Below are 19909 nucleotides of genomic sequence, written 5' to 3'. Positions count from 1 at the left end.
CAATTGCACTAGTTAACACCATCTCCTTCCTTCTACCCTCATGCCAGCGCAGTGCACAGTGATTGCTGGTTCTCAGCCTGCAATCTCCTTAATCAAGGCAAGATTGACTGGCTGAGATATCACATACCGGACCAGGAAGTACTGTGTTGAGAGTCTGACCTCATCAAAAATGTCTGTCCAATAACATGGAGATGGTGCCAGAGTAATTACTCAACTGTGAAGCATCTATCAGCGCTTGTATTCTGAAATGCGCTTGCCTGGCTACATAAATGCTAAATTAATTTCTCAACATGTCATCTTGATTCAGTGCTTTCTACCCCCGGCCCAATGTCAGGGTGAAACTTTCAACAAAGTGTCATTCAGAGATCCCCAAACGAGTCACAGAAGATATCGTACACAGCAGCCAGTTTCGATGCAGCAATAACCTTTCCCTCTCAATGCGCTCACTTTGTTTCCAGAAGTCAAAGGGGATGAAGCCAGGCAGCGGCTTAGTTGTTCTCCTTTCCCCAGATCCAGGACCCTAACTGTTCTCTGAGAAGATGGAAACTTCTGCCATCGATTTCCTAAGCCCTCCATGGCCTGCATCAGTCTGTTTGCTGTGATTCACAGGCTGAGTGGGATTTTCCACTCTACTTGAACAACAAGTTCTTCACGTTGGGTGGGGGAGGAGAGGAAAGTAGGAAGAACAAGACTAGTATGTTCACCCTCAGACTATTTTCAGAGCAAGGAGTTGGAGAGGGGAGGCCAAGAGTTCACTGGACCCCTGAGCAACCAGCTATAGATCCATCAGTTACAGGTACGTCATATTTTTGGAGAAGGGGTGCACAATCATTGATTGGATTCCTGCTACTGAAAAACAAATAAGCTTAAGGGGAAATCTCCACAAATACATCAGCTCTTCACTCATGGAGAAACAAAAGAAATTGTAGGAGACAGTTTTGTGTACACAGGGAAGTTGTGGAGACTTCCTGACTCACTGTCAACAATTGGAGGGTGTGTGCTATTTCATATATATAAATATATATAAAAATCAAAGAGGAGTCTACAATTTCCTGACAGCATACAACCGTGATGAAGTAACAACCTTGAGATCTCAGTCACACAAAGGAAAATTGGAACAAACAAACAGAGATCTGTCCGTGACGCCGCATCCAGTATATCAGGTGACAAACAACACCTTAGATCCAAACCTGAAATTATAACTATAGATTGGCCCCAAACCTTAAAGTTAAGCATGTGGCGTTTTCAGGATCAGGGCCATTGTTATTGGAGGTGTTACCTGTAACACTAGTCAGAACATTTGCAGACAGAAGTATTGCTAATAGTGTCCCTTAAGTTTGACTCCATTTTTCCATTGTAAACCCTTCTTTCAGTGTTTTAAGAAGTCAGCTGTAAAAATTAGCTCTGGGCTGGAACTTGGCAATCAAGGAATCTCTCTGGGAGCATCTTACTTTATATGGATATATACACACTCCCGCCCCACATTTACAATACAAAAAAATCTGAGGATCAAATATAAAGATTTTCTCAGAAGTTAGTCAGTTTAAAGATCTTGTTTGCATTCTTGTATTTTTTTAAAAAACCCAAAGAGTTAGCAGATAGTCTTTAAGGTGGCCTAATTGCTTTTGGCATTACAAAATGTACGTATACCTTTTCATGGCCTACATATATATTCTTTTAAGAATGGTTATTGTGTGTGAATGCAGTAGTTACATTTATAAGTAGGCTTGGAAGGATTAGATTTTTGTCAGTAAACGTCAATTTCACTGTAAAAAGAAAAGGAGTACTTGTGGCACCTTAGAGACTAACAAATTTATTAGAGCATAAGCTTTCATGAGCTACAGCTCACTTCATCGGATGCATCCGATGAAGTGAGCTGTAGCTCACGAAAGCTTATGCTCTAATAAATTTGTTAGTCTCTAAGGTGCCACAAGTACTCCTTTTCTTTTTGCGAATACAGACTAACACGGCTGCTACTCTGAAACCTGTAATTTCACTGTATACACACACAGGCAAAAAATATTTCCATTGATAAAAATTGAAATGTACAGATAGGCAAAGTAAGAAAAAAGCTGCTTGAGACCTTATTAGAGTTTGATTTAAGGATATTTACTTTGTATATTTTGACATGTGATATTGACAATTTGTGTTTTAATGGTGAGACAGGGTCAGGCCAGATGGCTATAGGAGAGTAATAGAAGGCAGATTTATTAGCCCCAGGCTAAGTAGGTCCCTTTTCCCTCGGTAAGGTAAGAGGGAAGCTGCTAGAATCAATTAAGGAAGGCTAATCAGGGCACCTGGATTTTAAAAAGGAGCTCACTTCAGTTTGTGGTGTGCATGTGAGGAGCTGGGAGCAAGAGACACTAGGAGCTGAGAGTGAGAACACAGACCATTGGAGGACTGAGATGTACAAGCATTATCAGACACTAGGAGGAAAGTCCTGTGGTGAGGATAAAGAGGGTGTTAGGAAGAGGCCATGGGGAAGTAGCTCAGGGAGTTGTAGCTCAGCTGTTGCACAGCTGTTCCAGTAGGCTCTCTAGACAGCTGCATTCCACAGGGCCCTGGGCTGGAACCTGGAGTAGAAGGCAGGCCCGGGTTCCCCCCAGATCCTCCCAACTCCTGGTCAGACACAAGAGGAGTTGACCTGGACTGTGGGTTCAGAAAAATGGCCAAGCTGAGGGCTGCCGTGAAGGTCCAAGGTGAGCAAATCTGCCAATAAGCACAAGACTCACCAAGGTAGAGCAGGAACTTTGTCACAATGGTTATAAAGCTTTAACTTTTTGAATCTCAACATCTACTGTCATTAAATAATTATTGTCGGACTTCACCATAAATTTCCCACAACTGAAAATTTAAATAGATAAAATTAGAAAAAAATGCTGAAAACAAACATCAGTATTATCCATCAAAATTATTTAAAAAATGGAATGCTGCAAAGCCTATTTAGAAAGAAATTGTGTACATTTTAAATGTGTATTATTTTAAAAAGAAATGAAATTTTACAATTACCCCATAAAAATATTGATTTTCTCTAAAGTGCTTTCTCCATTATTCCATTTGTTCTACCAGTCCCTTGTCTGAAAATATGCATTGTGTATTCAATGGCCAAGTTCTTCAAAAAAGACTAGTTATTTCTGAAAAGACAACTTGAGACACCTGCTTTTCTGAAAGCACTCAGTGGACCAGTCCCAAGGGATTGGGATGTGGGGGAGAGAGCAGAGAAATCAAGCTACTTTAAAGGTGTCACGATAGGCACCCAAAAATCAGTAGTCACTTTTGAAAATATTAACCAATGGCATTATTTCGTTATCATCAGATTTTGTAGAGTGCTCATTAGGGTGGTGTCTGGGTGCCTTTACAAGGTTTAAATTGCGACAACACACTCAGGCTGTGATTTTTATAGTAGTCAAGGCACAGCTCCCATTGTTAGGTGTCTAACTCCCTTAAGTGCTGTTGAAAATCCCAGCCTATGGGGGTTTCCAACCAATCAGCTAGGATTTTAGGGTTTGATTTCAACTGGAACTCAGCACCACATAGGATCAGGCCCTTAACCACTTAGGAAGATGCAAGGCTCCCTAGAGTAGGGACTCTCTTCTCGCTATTAGCCCATACAGTGCCTAGCACAATGGAACTTGACAGGTGTCCCTAGGTGCTACTGTAATAAAAAACATTATTAGGGAAGGCCTGGAAATAGAAATGCATCTTGCAGCTCATCCTAAAATCTGCCAGGTTCACATTTTAAAAGCACTTTAAATACAAAAATATTGAAGTTGGGCCATTTCTGTGATATTCAAAACAAGGAGTATTTCTAAACTACATTTGAAATATATTGCACCCCATATTTTAACTGGCTGGTTTTGTAATATTGCAAATAGACTTCTTAAATTGCCATACACTGAAAGGGATGCACAACGCATTGGTTAAGCCCAGAACAGAAGATATCGAAAATGCATGTCTGTAGAGTGGCACAAAGGAAACACACTGGAGATTCTAAGTCAGTGAATGCTGACACCCTTATCAACTTCTTCTGTTCTCTTCATATCAACCCTGTTTAGAGCAGAGATAAATCCAAACCACTTTGGAGAAGTTCAGATACGAACCTGGTAGCTCAGGCACCTCTCTAGTTTAACAACAATATGTAGGACTTATGTAAATCACCTCATAATACTTTACAGAGCTGGGTAAACATTATCCCCTTTTTATAAGTGGGGAAATGGAAGACCAGAGAGGTGAAGTGACTTGCCCAAGGCAGGCTTAGCAAGTTGATAGCAGATATGACCCTTGGTTTGGGAGTCCTATTCATTGGATTACACCTTGAATATATTAAAAACTTGAACTTACCGGGGGACCTTGGTCTCCTTTAAATCCAGGAAGTCCCAGTAAAAATGGAAATAGGGTGGGTCCAATGGGGTCAAAGACCTGAAACCCATCAACAGCAGCAGGGGTTGTGAGGTTGAAGGCTTGCACACTGGTTCTGAAGGTACGATGAACAGATCCAGGGGTTGATTTGGTGTACAGTAGAGGAATTAGGCTAGGAACGGATTTCCTGGTTGGTAGTGGCAATAGCATTTTTGGAATGGGTCCACTGGTCAGGTTCTCCGGGTTTTGTTTCATAGTCACGGGATGGATGTCTCTAGATGTGTTTTCAATCTTCTTCCTCATTGGCTTTACAGTGCTGAGGGTTTCAGAGGGCTTGGTGGAAGTTTTTTGGTTGATCATCTTTTTGGTTTCTTGCTCCAATTCTTTCTTGCTGATGGCAATGGAGTTTTGGCCAGCAGGCAGGATGTTTCTGACAGCGGGAATGGAATGTTTCTGTGAACTTGCATTGGAAGAAGGTTGGGATATCCTGAGGGCTGCTGTAGTAGTCCGAGTGCGCGAATGGACCGGCAGCTGCATATCAGTACTCGATGGAACGGTAGACCGCACAATTGTAACCTTGGCTGCTTTGGTTGTCAGCCTGGGAGACAGCAGCTTATATGGGACCAAGGTGGTGGACGCTGTAGCTGGAGTCTTGAGGGGTGTTGTGACCTTGATGAGCTCTGATGTTGATATCACAGTGGTCAGATTCTTCAAACCCTGTAGCAAGAACTTAGTCTGCAGAGAGGGCATTGGGGAGGCGCTGGGATCCCTGGGCAAGAGCGGGACAAGCGGGGGCAGATTCGGCCGGAAGGTGTCCGCTTGCCTGCACTGTTTTTTCAGGTATTTACAGTAATTATGAGCTGCCTTGGCGGAAGGATAAATATCAAACTGGCAAATGGCGCCTTCAAACTGTATCGAGTGCTGGTTCATTTTCCCTAAGAGAAAAGACCCTTGTGGATCCAATGCCTCGTCTTTTTTAAAATGCAAATCCTCATGTACTCTTCGCTTCCCACAAGAAGTAAATAAAGTGACCATCTGGCCTCGGATATCAATGGCCATGTTATGCCAGTGGCCATCATGAACATTGTAATCAAAATATACAGAGGGCTTGTGGCCAACGTACACGATGACCTTCCCGGGGATGAACTGGACCCCCAGCTGCAGTTTTTTCTTCTTGCTTTTGACAGAGAATAGAAAAGCATTGTTGATGCGGTGGGAGCACAAGCTCAGGACGAGGGTCAAGTCTGTGCCAAAGGCAGCAGGGATGATGGTACTGATGGGTGCCTCGATGCGTGCTTGCTGAGTGAAGATGACCCCCGATTTGAAAGGGATAACCCCCTGAGGAACCGAGCGTGATGAAGATAATCCGCTCAATGGCTTCTTCCCTGGCAGGCCCAGTCTTTGAAGGATGTCCACATCTGAAAAAGAGGGGCAAAGAGCATGAGTACCCAGGCAAACCCAGGGCCTGATCCAACACCATCTGAGTCAACGGGAATCTTTCCAAGGGTACCATGGGCAGTTGATTGGACCCCCAAATGCAGTGGATTATAGATTGTGCCTACCTTCCTCTCCACTCAAAACTGGTTTAAGACAGACAGTCAGGTCATGGATGCATCTATTTTGTCTTGATTTCCAGGCTAGGAGCCCATACAGTGGCAGTTCAGTATCTCATCGGAATTACCATAATGGACCAAAATCATGGTCCATCTAGCCCAGTATCCAGTCTTCAACAGTGTCCCAGTAACAGATGTTTTGAAGGAAGGTGGAAGAAAACCCAGTCACAGTAGACAGTTTGGAAGATAACCTTCCCCCATGGAATGTTTCCATCTAAACCCCAATATCACACATTTGGGATTAAATGTTGGGTATGACCAGTTGGCAGAAGTTGAGTTATGACTTGACATAGTCGGACGTTTAATAAAAAAAAAATGATTTGAGGCTAAGATTTCTTTTCCACTTAGGGTAGAGAGCAGAATTTTATGAAGTGGAGACCCATAATTCCATCTTTCCAGACACACCAGCTCCATCACTTGAGACAGACCCATAGTCTTTGATGATACTGCATGGTGTTAATAGTTTTGTTTTTGTTTTTTTTAAAAAGAGAAAGTAACCCCGGGCCTGGGAAGGCTGCATCTAGGCTTAACCGAGCCACTGAAGGTATCACCTTGTAGCATTAGTTAAAATGGATGAGCACACAGCTTTAAATTTTGTACAAAAGTTGGAGGGACCAGACACGTATATGAAGTGTTATGAACATTAACTTGGATGTTAGCTGAATAGGCTCATGTCCACTAGCCTGGGTGAGAGGCATGCAATGGGCAGAATCCTTTGGCTCCTGGCCCCATGGTCAGAGGGGCTGCTTATAAAGAGCAGAGAGTCTAAAACAGATTAGCAGGCAACAGCAGCACAAATTACAGCCATTGGCTGCCAGCTGGGCTGCAATGCTGGACTTGGGAGAATGCTCGAGAGCTCAAGAGAGGGAGGAAGACAAAGGTCCATGGGGGCCGGGTGGGGGGGATGGGGGAAGGAGAAGCCATTAAGGCAAATATGTCCTGGGGTTGGGCAGGGAAATGGCAAAACTGGGGGAGGGGGAAGAAATGGGGGCATTTAGAATCCAATTCTGTTCCCATTTGAATCAACAGCAAAGCTCCCATTGACTTCAACTCCGAATAGAAAAAAGGCCTCTAGAACATAATAAATCTTTCCACAGAATGTTTAAGCCAACCTATAGACTACTATAGTAAGGACAAAGTTCTCTATTAAATTCTATAGGCTCTAACATCTACATAGAACCCTACTGGCTTCCTCCCTATTAAACTCTATAGGGCTTTTCCTTAAGGGATCAGACCTTTATCCCTATTCTACTCTTCATTCCACACATAGGGTTGTTATCTTTATTCCATTAGCTCGCTGGGAAAAGTAGCTATTCAGAAAGGAGATAAAGAGGGTTATATTCTTCCCGGCATAAACACAACTGACAAATTGCAACCTCTATTCCTAGATCTTCCTAATCTTCCTATGGGAATTATCAACAGAAGAATCTATCCTGGAGAGGGCTGCACGCCTGGTTTACTCAATCCAAATGCCTACATCCAAAGGGAAGAATTTAAACAATCAGGAGCATAACAGTGCCAGCCACAGCTGCACTTCAATTAACTTCACAGGCCTCTCAGATGAAAAAAAATGAGCAGAAGAAAGATAATCCAAGAAAAAAAACTCGCCCAAAATGGCCCTCAGAATTTGGCCTCCTTCACCCTTAACTGTGACATATTCAGCGCTGTTCTCAGTATTTGTGGAGCTGGAATAGAAAGAGTTCATGAGTGTTTGTTAGAAAGCCTGTAAACTTAAGCCCGTCTGAGGCCTAGCATGGGCTCTGGCCAGGAAGAGAGAACACTAGAAAGAGAACAGCTCTGTTCTTAGACTTTGGCAAACCATAACCATTTTTGTATATTAGAACAAGTAAATCAATATTTAGATTGTCTGGGACCTGCTTTATTTCCCACCCCACTTTCTATTTTTAAGGCATTTCAGTTCTCTTTATAGCAGACAGAGCCACAGAGAAGCTTAGGGGTCAACTGTGAAGGGGATGGAAATTCTCTCTCAATTACCTCTATGCTGAGGAGATTATTTATTGTATGAGCATGTATGGATTTATTAATACTGGTGTTTATCTCTGGCTAAACAAGCCCCTGGTTCCCATGCATCCCCTCCCATATTACCCAATAGGGATTTCCGTCCTCATAGCATGGATAGAATCCCCCCACCCGCTGCTAAATGGGGGAGGTACAGAGCTATCCTTGAAGTCACTTCTGTCTTCTGGATCATTTCCCAACTCCTTTCCAATGCTAAGGGCCAAATCCTGGCTCTAGTGAAGTCAAGTGGGAGCCTTGCCATGGACTTCAAAGGGACCAGGATCTGGCCCCAAGGAAATACATTTGCTGCTTACATCTAGGAGCTAAACGCTGGCTTCCAATTGCTAGATGTATTTTTAGGTTCTCTTCAAGAGATGTATTGTAGTGATAGGGCAGAAATATTTTGTACTCTAGGGAACTGCTCTGCAGAGACATAACTATGTTTTCCCTGTTCGGAGGATGCTGCTGCTGTTTGAACTACAAATCCAACTGTCTCGTTAGCTACCGTATCAAATTGTGTTGAAAAAAATATAAGATTGGACTAAAAGCCCAATGTCTGTATGGAGCCTGATTACAGCAGACCTTGTGCGGGGATTGTGTGCTCTGTGCTCAGCCGCCCAGCCCAGCACACCTGCCTGCCCAGCCCACCTCTGCTACTATATCCCACACTGAGTCCACTGAACTGATGGGCATGCCCCCAGATGAGTTCCATGAAGGGATGCCATCAACTAGTGTACAATTAAAGGTGCCCAAGTGCCACTTTTGGCTTCTTTAAACTGCTAGGAATTTATCGAAGCCTTACCTTTTCCCTTCAACTTTCTCCTCCTAGAGTTACCATCAAGACATGGTTTTTTAAAAAATGGATGGACTGAAGCTTTCTGTCCCTTACCCCTGTGTAACTAAGGCTATGTCCACACTGGCACTTTTGTTGGTATAACTTATGTCGCTCCGGGATGTGAAAAACACCCCCCCTTGAGCGACATAAGTTACACGAACAGAAACGCCAGCGTGGACAGTGCTATGTTGGTGGGAGACGTTCTCCAGCTGACGTAGCTACTGCCACATATCGAGGGTGGTTTAATTATGTCGACAGGAGAGTGCTCTCCCATCGGCACAGAGTGTCTGTCCAGGAGACTGACAACGATGCAGCTGTATTGGTACAGCTTTGCCGCCGTAAGGTCTCTAGTGTAGACATGGCCTAATTGTGGTACCCAAGTAGCAGTATTTTGGGGCTGAGGGCAAATTTATCTCCAAAATGGGAAGCTATATGCAGAAGGGATTCCTGAACTATCATATCCTTGAAAGAGATGCTCACCAAAGACTGAAATGTCTAATTTATTTCCCTTCCACTCCCACAAAACCAGAAAGTAGGAGAGAAACAACTCTTAGTTTACTAGCCTCCGCTGGCTTAGATCTAGGACCTACATCCAAAGTTTGGTTGAATGAAGTCTAAATTTCAAAGCTATTGGCCTGGAACCTCAGCTAGTGCGAATCCGTGCAGATCCACTGACATAAATGTAAGGACAAGGATTACACCAGATGAGGACCTGGACCATTAAGCTTTTGAATTTGTAGCATTTGTATGGATGCTGCATTTCCAATGTACGCAGTCCTCCCCTTCCCCTTTTAGTTCTAGATTTTCAAAAACACACAGCATCGGCCTAACTCCACTTCCATTCAAGTCAATGGTAAAACTCCCACTGCTCACTTGCATGGAGCCAGAGTTACATTATCCCAGCCTTACATTCTTGAGTGATAAACCAGTGCTAGGCATAAGCAGACTAAGAAATTACTTAGGGCCCCAACCAGCTCCAGGGGGCCCTATTCACTTTTTAAGGTAAGTGTTTTAGTATTGGGGGGAAGAGGACAACAAAATTCCTTCTTATGGTCCCCAGCGGGTTAGCACCAGCTTTGGATAATACGTACTGAAACCTCTGATGTTTGCTTGCACCATTCACCTGACCTTTATTTGGATGCCCACATCAAACAATTTAAAGGAAAGAGCTATCCCTTTACTTGTAAGGAAACCATCCTTCTCTCTTCCAAAAGTGCAGGATGTTTTAGGGAAGGTAATTCATTCCATCAGAGGCAGGGCTTTCATTGCACCACGCTATAAAATGGAAGGCTTTGTGTGTGCGCATATAAAACAAATTTTCATTGTGTGTATGGACGCCAACAGCCAAAAACATTTAAACATCCCATAATTATCCTGGGAGAAAAAAGAGCAATAAACATGACTCCAAAAATGGAGCGTTAAAAGTCTATTAAAAAATAAAAATAAAAAAATAGCTAAAACACAGTATTTGTTTGCTCTCTTTTATGTTAACGTAAAAGTTGCTCTGAAAACTGCTTGAATAAAGTGATTCAACCAGATGTTCACTTCCTTTGCAGGAAAGTAGAATTTGGAAAATATTACTTTTTTCAAAATTGCTAGTGGCAGTGACTGTTCCATGGGCTGCGTTTCAGCTGAGCTGTAACCAACTTTCTATTTTTCCTTCATGTTTTGGAGCCTAAGAGGCCTGGAGCTTGCTAGTCTACTTATTATTGCCTGATGATTATATAGGAAGTTGTTCAGTTCCAGCCTGCACCCTGAGTAAATCATGTGGAGGAGATGTTGCTATTTTAAGATAGAGGAGGTGGCTCTCTGACAAACAGATGCTCCGTTTCCATCATCCAGCTGTGGAGAGAGAGAATTCTTTTTATCATCATCAACCGGGAAACTTCCTGGATCCCCATGCAGGTCATTAGTTATCCTAAAGGAGTCTTACCCTTTAGAAAAGTGGTAAAGAAACTTAGAAATCTCTCAAGAATAGCAAGTGTGAAAATTCAGCTTGTGAAATGTGGATATTTCTTTCAGGATATGCTCCCATTGAAATCAAATGACAGTCTCCCACTGATTTTAATGGGAGCTTGATCAGGTCATAAGCCATTTGTTTCTTCCTCTCCCCACCCAAAGAAACTTTGTCAGTATGAGAGGCAGGAGTAGTGGGGTGGTGGTGTAAAAAGATCAACAGAAATTAGATCGCATTATGGTTTAGGTGGCAATGACTGGGGAATAGATAGTTGGGCATTTATACACTGGGCACGTTTATCTGTGTCTAACTTGCCTTATCTCCAGTTCAAAACTGTTAAAGTCACCGGGGAGGAATCTGGTCCAATATCTCATCGCTAGGCTTTTGGTGGGTGGAAAGCACAATGAACCCACATTAAGAGTAGCTGGGCCAATTGCATCCCAACACTGGCTTGCATAGGAGCTAGGAAAAGCACAATATATAGCATGTTCTCATGCCCCATACTGTACATACTGGCTTACTGAAGGACAATACCATCTTGAAGGAAGCCACCTGTTTTCCCAGGTGAAGAGTGAGTGCAGCTATGAGGGAGGAGAAATTGGCTAGAACAGGGAGGAAAGAAGGGGGCATAACCCAGCATGAATGAGTAGATGATAACCACATGATGCTCCCTTGCTCAGCATGAGCTGACTCATACTGTGCGAGATTAGGGTACATTTGACATGCATCTTGGATAGGGAGAGGCCATGCCTGGATATACAAGGATTCTCCAACAATAAACCACCTATCATTTCTCTGGATAACGTTGGGGTTACATTGCATCATCAGCATTGCGTTGTACCAAGTGATGTAACTCAAGGAAAACAGCAGTATGTGTTTTCCCATACCTGAGCAGTAGGTGGTTTCATAGCCTTTGCTGAAACAGGCTACACCCTCTTTGTGCCTCAGATTCTACTTCTGTAAAATGGGGATTATAATTAGGGCTCTACCAAATTCAAGGCCATGAAAAAAAATGTGTCACGGAGCATGAAATCTGGTCTCCCCCTGTAAAATCTGGTCTTGTGTGTGTTTTAACCTTTACTATACACATTTCACAGGGGAGACCAGCATTTCTCAAATTGGGGGTCCTGACCCTAAAGGGAGTTACAGGGGGGTTGCAAAGTTATTTTAGAGGGGTCATGCTATTGCCACCCTTCCTTCTGTGCTGCTTTCATTGCTGGGAGGTCGGAGAGTGGTGGCTGTTGGCCAGGTGCCCAGCTCTGAAGGCAGTGCCCTGCCAGCAGCAGTGCAGAAGTAAGGATGGCAATACCATACCATGCCACCCTTACTTCTGAGCTGTTGCCTTTAGAGCTGGGTGGAGAGTGGCAGCTGCTGTCTGAGGGCCCAGATCTGCAAGCAGCAGCACAGAAGGAAGGGTGGCAATACCATACCATGTCATCCTTACTTCTGCACTGGTGCTGGCAGCAGCTCTGCCTTCAGAGCTGGGCTCCTGGCCAGCAGCTGCCGCTCTCCAGTTGCCCAGCTTTGAAGGCAGTGCTGCCGCCAGCAACAACAGAGAAACAACAGTAGCAGTACTGCAATGCCCCTTACAATAATCTTGTAATCCCACAACTCCTTTTTGGGTCTGGATCCCTGCAATTACAACACTGTGAAATTTCAGATTAAAATAGCTGAAATCATGAAATTCATGATTTAAAAAAATCCTATGACCGTGAAATTGACCAAAATGAACCGTGAATACGGTAGGGCCCTAATTATAATACTTACCAGCCTCCCAGGGATGCTTAACTCATTAGTGACAAACTTCATTAGATAAAGGCTTTAAGGGCCAGATTTTTTAAAAGGAATTTAGGTGCCAAAAGATGAAGATATGTAGATAGAGCTGAAAATCCCATGAGGTGCCCATCTGCATCTTTAGGTACCCCGATACCTTTAAAAATCTGGCCTTAACTGCTGGTCTCCAAGTCTAGATAGTCTACTCAGGTCAACACCTGAACCATCAGCAGCAAAACAGCAGAAGTGAGTAAATTAAGTCTGCATTAGGCTCTTGATTAGATACAGTTATCTAAATTGAAGCCAAGCCCCTTGGCTAAAATTCACTTACACATTTTTCTTTGTAGGGCAGAAAAACAAACACACAAGTGTAATTTACCTTCAGGACTTCCCTGTGCGAATCCAAGGAAACAGGTAAAATATAGTACAGTCCAGAGAAAGAGGGATCCCCTAAAAATCAGAGAAGGAAAAAAAAATCAGGTTTTTGTTACAATTTTAAAATATTTAGAATATAAAACATTACTCAAGTCTGGCTGTTAAAGGCCAAAAAAAAATAAGCTTCATCCTGAACAAGGCTTCAATCATGCATTTATTGAAGTCAGTGGGGAGGGCGGGGGGATGTCGTCATTAACAACAATAGCTGGAGGATCAGACCCTCACAGCATAGAACTGACTGCTTGCTTCTTATTGGGACTCCATAACCAGAATCCTACTTGAGGGCCTGATGAATAGCCCACCGAAGTCAATGGGAATTTGTCCATCGACTGCAACAGACTTTGGATCAGGCCCTGAATTGGGATCAGAGCTATATGCAGTGATGTCAAGGGTATCAGATCATCAGTCCTACAAAAAGACCAAAGTTGTGTGTTAGCTGCAGCACTGTTCAGTGTAGAATGCCAGGATGCAAAAGGAACACAGAAGCAATTCAAAATAAGGAGAAAGATGAACTTGACTCAAGTGTATGTATTAGGGGATGAGAGGACACACAGTAAGTGTTATGCAAGTTACCTTTGCATCTGAAAAAAGAAAAGGAGGACTTGTGGCACCTTAGAGACCAACAAATTTATTTGAGCATAAGCTTTCGTGAGCTTCAGCTCACTTCATCGGATGCATACAGTGGAATGCATCCGATGAAGTGAGCTGTAGCTCACGAAAGCTTATGCTCAAATAAATTTGTTGGTCTCTAAGGTGCCACAAGTCCTCCTTTTCTTTTTACGGATACAGACTAACATGGCTGCTACTCTGAAACTTTGCATCTGAGTAAACAAAGTTTGAATCCTGCTGCTCTCACATTCATTAAGAACAAATTCTGGGACAAGCCCTATGTGGTTTAATTTATTTTCTTCTAAAAAACGGATACAAAGAGAAGGGATAGGCGGTTAACCCTTTGGTACCCAGCACAGTTAGAGCACTACCATTAATGCATTTCTCATTAGTTCAATGCGTAGAGAAATCCTGCCTGCCGGTGGTAGGGGTTAAGAAAAACGCCCACAGGAGTTGCAGCATTCCAAGCTATGTGGAGGCACCCCTCTGGAAGGTTGTGTTTCACACCTGTGAAGCTGCATTTGGAAAAGCTTTCTGCTAGCTACACTATAAGCTTCTGGGTGCCAGTGAAAGCAGTAGCAGGAAGGAAAAGCTATACCAGAAAGGTTGCAGAAACCACCCCTCAGCCCACAAATTGCTTGATTGGTATCAAAATAATGCAAAAGCATAAGAAACTCCTTGGTTAAATTCACTCAGAACTATCTGTGGAAAGTTATTAGATTAAATTTTCTTGTCTTCTAGAGGAGATTTAATAGCTAGGTTGAAGTATCAAGGCCATTAGGCAGCTGAAGGAACAGAGACAAAAATGTCAACTATATAAAGTCCTCCACCAGAGAAAGAAAAAACATGGATCATTCATAAGTTGTTAGTACTACTTCATTTCAGTTAGACCAATAGTATATCTGGGGTGGAAGTGGGACAAAGACATGAAATAGACCCTATTCATAGCTGGTGAATGAAAATAATTGTATATTTATTTCAATATTTTAGTGTACTGTTTCCCAGCCTTTCTGGTTTCACCTCTTGCACGCGAAAAACTTTGTAGAGGTATTTTATTAGTTTGGGTCTTTCCATCAGCTGCTGTAGAACACTGCAGCTCCATTGACTTCAGTGAAGCTACACTGATTTATAGGCCAAGGATCTGGCCTATTAACTTTAGTAGAGAAATCCATGCATGAACCCCACTGCTTGCTATGTCTGACACTTGACTAGAAAAAACACTAGAACAATCCCACATCAGGGAAATTAATTAGATGGACCAAATTGTTATTTTGCAGTCTCCTTGCTCCTGATTCCTGGGTTCACCTTTCAGATGCAGGAGGGATCTGAGGGCTGCTCTAACTTATTCCCACGTTATAAAGGTCCCCAGCGGACCACCCAGCAACTCAGAATAGCTAAATAATGCATCCTAGCCACTCCTCCTTGCTCCACCATTACAGTGGCCACATACAACCCTTGGAACCCTCCCTGCCCCGGCAGAATTCCTGGCTGCTTCCTGGATCCCTTTATGCCACAGGCGTGATGTAAAAGGACCAGAACCCAGCTTGGATCCCCGACCCTCATTTCTGTGACCCATCAAACCGACAACAATAACAGTCTATTAGAACTCAGATGTGGCTTAGTTTTTGTGTCTTGAGCATGAGCTGCAGAGTCACAGCTACTGCTATATGCAATAGCAGAGCTTAAAAAGGGGGGTTTCCTCAATAGGAAAAAAGCACATTGTTCTTAACTTGCGTTAGCTAACTCATGGTAATTAAAATGAGGTAAAATCCTAGGGAAGACAAGGCAGTTTGTAGCTTTCACACACTAGAAGGTTGAGTTAAAGAGAGCCCAGGGTTTACTACAACTTCCTAATTAGCATTAAGACTGCAAAATGCCTTGGTCTTCACGCAGATTTTACCTTTTCTTTGATTCCATGTGCTAGCTCACATGAATAAAGAGCACCTTTTTCCGAGTGAGAACAAGGGCTCTGTGTCTATATACACAGCATGGATATTTTTATAGTACTAAACAACCCTGTGAATCAGTCACCAATTCAGTCACCCCCCACAATGTACCAGGTAAAGCCCATTATTCTTAATAAAAATGGCAGCGAGGAAGGGAAAATCCCCACAATTTGCTTCTAGATTTCCTGTTGACCAACAAGCAAGGGAAACAAGCTTCAGGGAAAATCTAGCACACGATTCTGTTGCATAGACACTGACTGGGCAGTAAAAGAGATGCATTCACAGCATAGGCTCCAGCTGGCACTGGACACACTGCTGCTCTCCTCAGACAGCCAATACAGTACAAGATTGGAATGAGGACAAGTGCCAGAATGCTGAAGAAAAACACTTTGGCAAAATATACCAGCTTAATGGAAAAAGTGAATGCTGCTTCCAAATGGCAGACCTGTGTCTGATGGGGCTGTTAAATTATTGCAGGTTTTTTATAACGTGAGGTCTTTTTCCGTTACAACTCTATGGTGACAGGGTTGCATAAGCGATTTGAGTAGCAGTAAGCAAGGGAGAGTTTTCTCCTTATATAGAGCTAGCAGATCTATCTATTCCTTTATCTCTGTTCCACCCCATCGCTAGGGATTTTCAGAGTCACCCACAATAGTACCCTTCTATGGGTGGGTGTGTGCATGCATGCATCACAGCAAGAACAAATATCCCCAGCAAGCTCAATTAGTTCCTGCAAACCCTCAGAGACACCAGGTGAAACCTACCATAAGCCCTATCCACCACATAAGCCCTGGTTCAAGACTGAGAAGGTGCCCTTCCAGTCTCTCCATAGGATAGGAGTGACTTTCATTCAACGCTAGCCCCACTGAATTCAGTGGAGCTACTGATTTGCAGAATGAACTGTAAGATCAAACCCACGGACTTCAGCCTTCAGAGTCAGGCATCACTCTTCTAGTGAAGGTTAGAGATCAAATTTCTGAAAGCAACAAGTTGATGGGCCCCTGGGGCCAAGAGAGTCATCACTCCTCTCTCTCTATGGTCTGTATAGAATCTCCCTCACTGATAATCCCGATATGTGTCATGTACAATGCACTTGCCTCAAGGGCAAAAATAAAAACATCCTGAGAATGTTTGATGGCTATCAGTTTTTGCCTTGCATTCACTATATTTTGTAACATATAGCAATGCACTGATTCCTTGATGACAAAGCCACTGCTAAAAAGTATCATTTTATCTTGGACTAATCACTCAAGAGTGCCTTCCTCTGCACGAAGGACAAAAATGGAATCTGGCTGCTGAGAACTCTCTTCGAAAAGACTAAATGAACGTTTCCTGCTATGAGATCTGACGGTGTTTCTGAGAGATGAACACATACAGGTCCTGCCGTAGAGCCTAAATCCTAAACACAGCACCATAGCTGAGATTTTCAGAGACTCCTAACCCATTTGGATACTCAGTTCCTAATAGGATCTGAAAAATCTCAGCCTATGAGTATAGACTTTAAACTGCCTCATGAAACAAAATAAAAACATCAACAAAAATCAGTTTCCCCACTATACTCAGGGACAGTCTTTTTATTTCGTGTGTCTACAGCACCTAGCATAGCAGGGCCCCAGTCCACATGTGGGGTTCATAGGTGCTGTCTCAACACTGCTGCTGCTAATACTTACCTACTTAGACCCAAGCTCTAGCTGCCCAGTCAGATTTGATGATCCACAACTGAAGCAACAGTTCAATGACCAGAGGTGGGAGTAATGCAGTGACACCTAGAACACTGAGCTCTGGTCCTTGACAAATCAAAAGACCCTTCTTCTCAAATTTATCAGAAAGAAACTGTGTTCCTTGCTTGGGATCCTCAAGCATACACATGTTGCTTTATGAATGACATTGATCTTTGGCAGAATCCTGTCCAGCAGCACTGACCCCTTATTTATTTACACAATGCCTATCATTAGAACAGCCAGGGCTATAGCAAAATTCTGCTTGGCCAAGGCAAGTAACTTTTTTGAGAGGGGAGTCAAACCATCAATTTTTGACTCCGGTCATCATCAATTGTCATAACAAGGGCCAAGAAGGCAGCTTTTGTGCCCCGATTGTTTTCACAATAACCTCAAAAGACTGGAAACTGTGGAGTTGACCTAGAAGCAGTCAATCAGCTGCGAGTGAGCAAAAAAGGAAAGCCGTCTCCAGTAACAGCCCTTAGTAGCTTTTAAGCAAAGAACAGTTAAGAATGTATGCTTCCGGAATGCTAAGTACCTATCACACCAGATTTTAAAATGAGAACTGAAAACTCATTGCAAGTGTAGCCTGAAAGAGGGGAAAAAACCCACATGGCCTAAGACATCAGCTAAAATGTATGTGAATTTTGGCAGTACGTTGCAGGGAATACCAAGTGAAATGGTTTGGAACACTGTCTTTACAACATTTCTGGGTAAGAATAGTGTGAGATTGAAATATAGCCAGACAACTTCATCCCAGGGATGATTATGAGACATTGTTTTCCCATGACTGTGTGTCGGGGGTGTGACAGTTTAGAATGTACATACACACATACAGCATTGTCATCAAGTTTCCCAGGGTATCTCTATCTTGACTTTTGCCAACTCTAATCTTAATTCAGGATGAAAATGCAATTAGCACTGTGTCGATAGAGCACTCGCACACAGCTTTGGCAACATCTGTCTAACTATGATGGACCAAAAAACTGCTGCTTCCTTGAGGAGGTGGCTCCTAGCAACATCAGAGTGCCTCAACAGAGCAGGATGAAAGGAAGGAGTCATTCACATGGGGTGGGACTTCAGACACTGGCAACAACAATTCAGTAGCACCCAGCATTACAAAGATGCTATTCTTTCATAAAAGCCTAGCATAGGGCATGCAGAAAGACAGTATGGCACTGGTTCTTTAGACCACTCTAATTTAAAGCCCAATTTAAATACCTTACACTTGTACAATAGCTTTCACTGGGCTGGAAAGTGGCAGATACACAGTAGACAGACAATGGAGAGGAAATTTCAACCAAGACTCCCTCTCTTACAGTGTCCATGTGGGGATACAATAGCTCTGTGTGGATACAAAATTTGTATCTGCATCCAGTTCATGATATCTGCAGATTTGCAGGGCTCTACGTGTAGAGCATACGCAGAACCTCATTTTCTAAGGTCATATCCAGAAGACTACAGCTGAAGGTCTGAGTTGACTCTGATGGGGTTTGAACCATTTTTTCCAATATACTATATTTCAAATCTAATACTTTAAACCACTGAGCCATCCTTCCCAACAAATAGCTGGGGTTGGCACATCCCTAAAAATAGGACAAACACCTGTTTCTCTGACATTTTTGAGCCATGGATGAATCCTATGAATCAAAGTGGAACAGAGTTGATTTTCTTTAGAAAACAGCAATTCACAGATTCCAAGACCAGAATGGGACCATTGCAAACATCTAGTCTGACAGGCCATAGAACTTTCCCCAAATACTTCTTAGAGCAGATCTTTTAAAACACTGGGTCTCAACCAGGGGTACATCAACTGATCTAGATAGTTGCCTAGTTTTACAACAGACTACATAAAAAGCACTAGCAAAGTTATTACAAACTAAAATTCTGTGCAGATAATGACTTGTTTATACTCCTTTATACACTATGCATTGTAATGCAAGTACAATATTTATAGTACAATTTATTTACTTTATACTTATATGGTAAAAATTAGAAAAGAAGCAATTTTTCAGTATTAGCATGCTGTGACACTTTTATGTCCGATTTTGTAAGCAAGTAGTTTTTAAGTGAGGTGAAAATTGGGGGAACACAAGACAAATCAGACTCATGAAACAGGTACAGTAATCTGGAAAGGTTGAGAGCCACTGTTTTAGAAAAACATCCAATCTTGATTTATGTATTGCCAGTGAGGGAGAATTCACCACAACCTTTGGTAAATTGCTCTAATTGTTAATAACCCTCATGGTCAAAAATTTACACCTTATTTTCAGTCTGAATTTGTCTAGCTTCAACTTCCAACCATTGGCTCATACTATACCTTTCTCTGCTAGACTGAAGATCCTATTATTAAATATTTGTTCCCCATGTCAGTTATAGGTACTTGTAGACTGTAACTGAGTCACCCATTCACCTTCTCTTTGTTAAGCTAAATACATTAAGCTCCTGGAGTCTCTCACTATAATCTAATAATCCTTGAATCATTTCTAATCCTTCAATCATTCGTGAGACTCTTCTCTGAATTCTCTCACATTTTTCAACATGTTTCTTGAGTTGTGGGCACCAGAACTGGACACAGGATTCCAGCAGCAGTTGCCCCACTGCCAAATACAGATATAAAATAACCTCTCTATTCCTACTTGAGA

The 19909-nt window shown here is 42.7% G+C and overlaps 1 protein-coding gene across 3 annotated transcripts in view; it reads right to left on the bottom strand.

Moving 5' to 3' along the window:
- LOC119844294 (collagen alpha-1(XXVII) chain B-like) overlaps positions 1-19909 on the bottom strand; it is a 307212-nt gene that overhangs the window by 201569 nt on the left and 85734 nt on the right. For all 3 annotated transcript variants that reach the window (XM_043498719.1, XM_038374938.2, XM_038374939.2), the window contains 2 exons: positions 12936-13006; positions 4342-5777 (listed from right to left, as the gene is read on the bottom strand). In XM_043498719.1, the coding sequence (XP_043354654.1) occupies positions 4342-5777; positions 12936-13006 (1507 nt within the window). The remainder of the gene's footprint in view (positions 1-4341; positions 5778-12935; positions 13007-19909) is intronic.

Source organism: Dermochelys coriacea, chromosome 16 (genome assembly GCF_009764565.3).
Source record: "Dermochelys coriacea isolate rDerCor1 chromosome 16, rDerCor1.pri.v4, whole genome shotgun sequence".
Lineage (NCBI taxonomy): Eukaryota > Metazoa > Chordata > Testudines > Dermochelyidae > Dermochelys > Dermochelys coriacea.
This window is presented reverse-complemented; position numbering and strand designations above follow the sequence as displayed.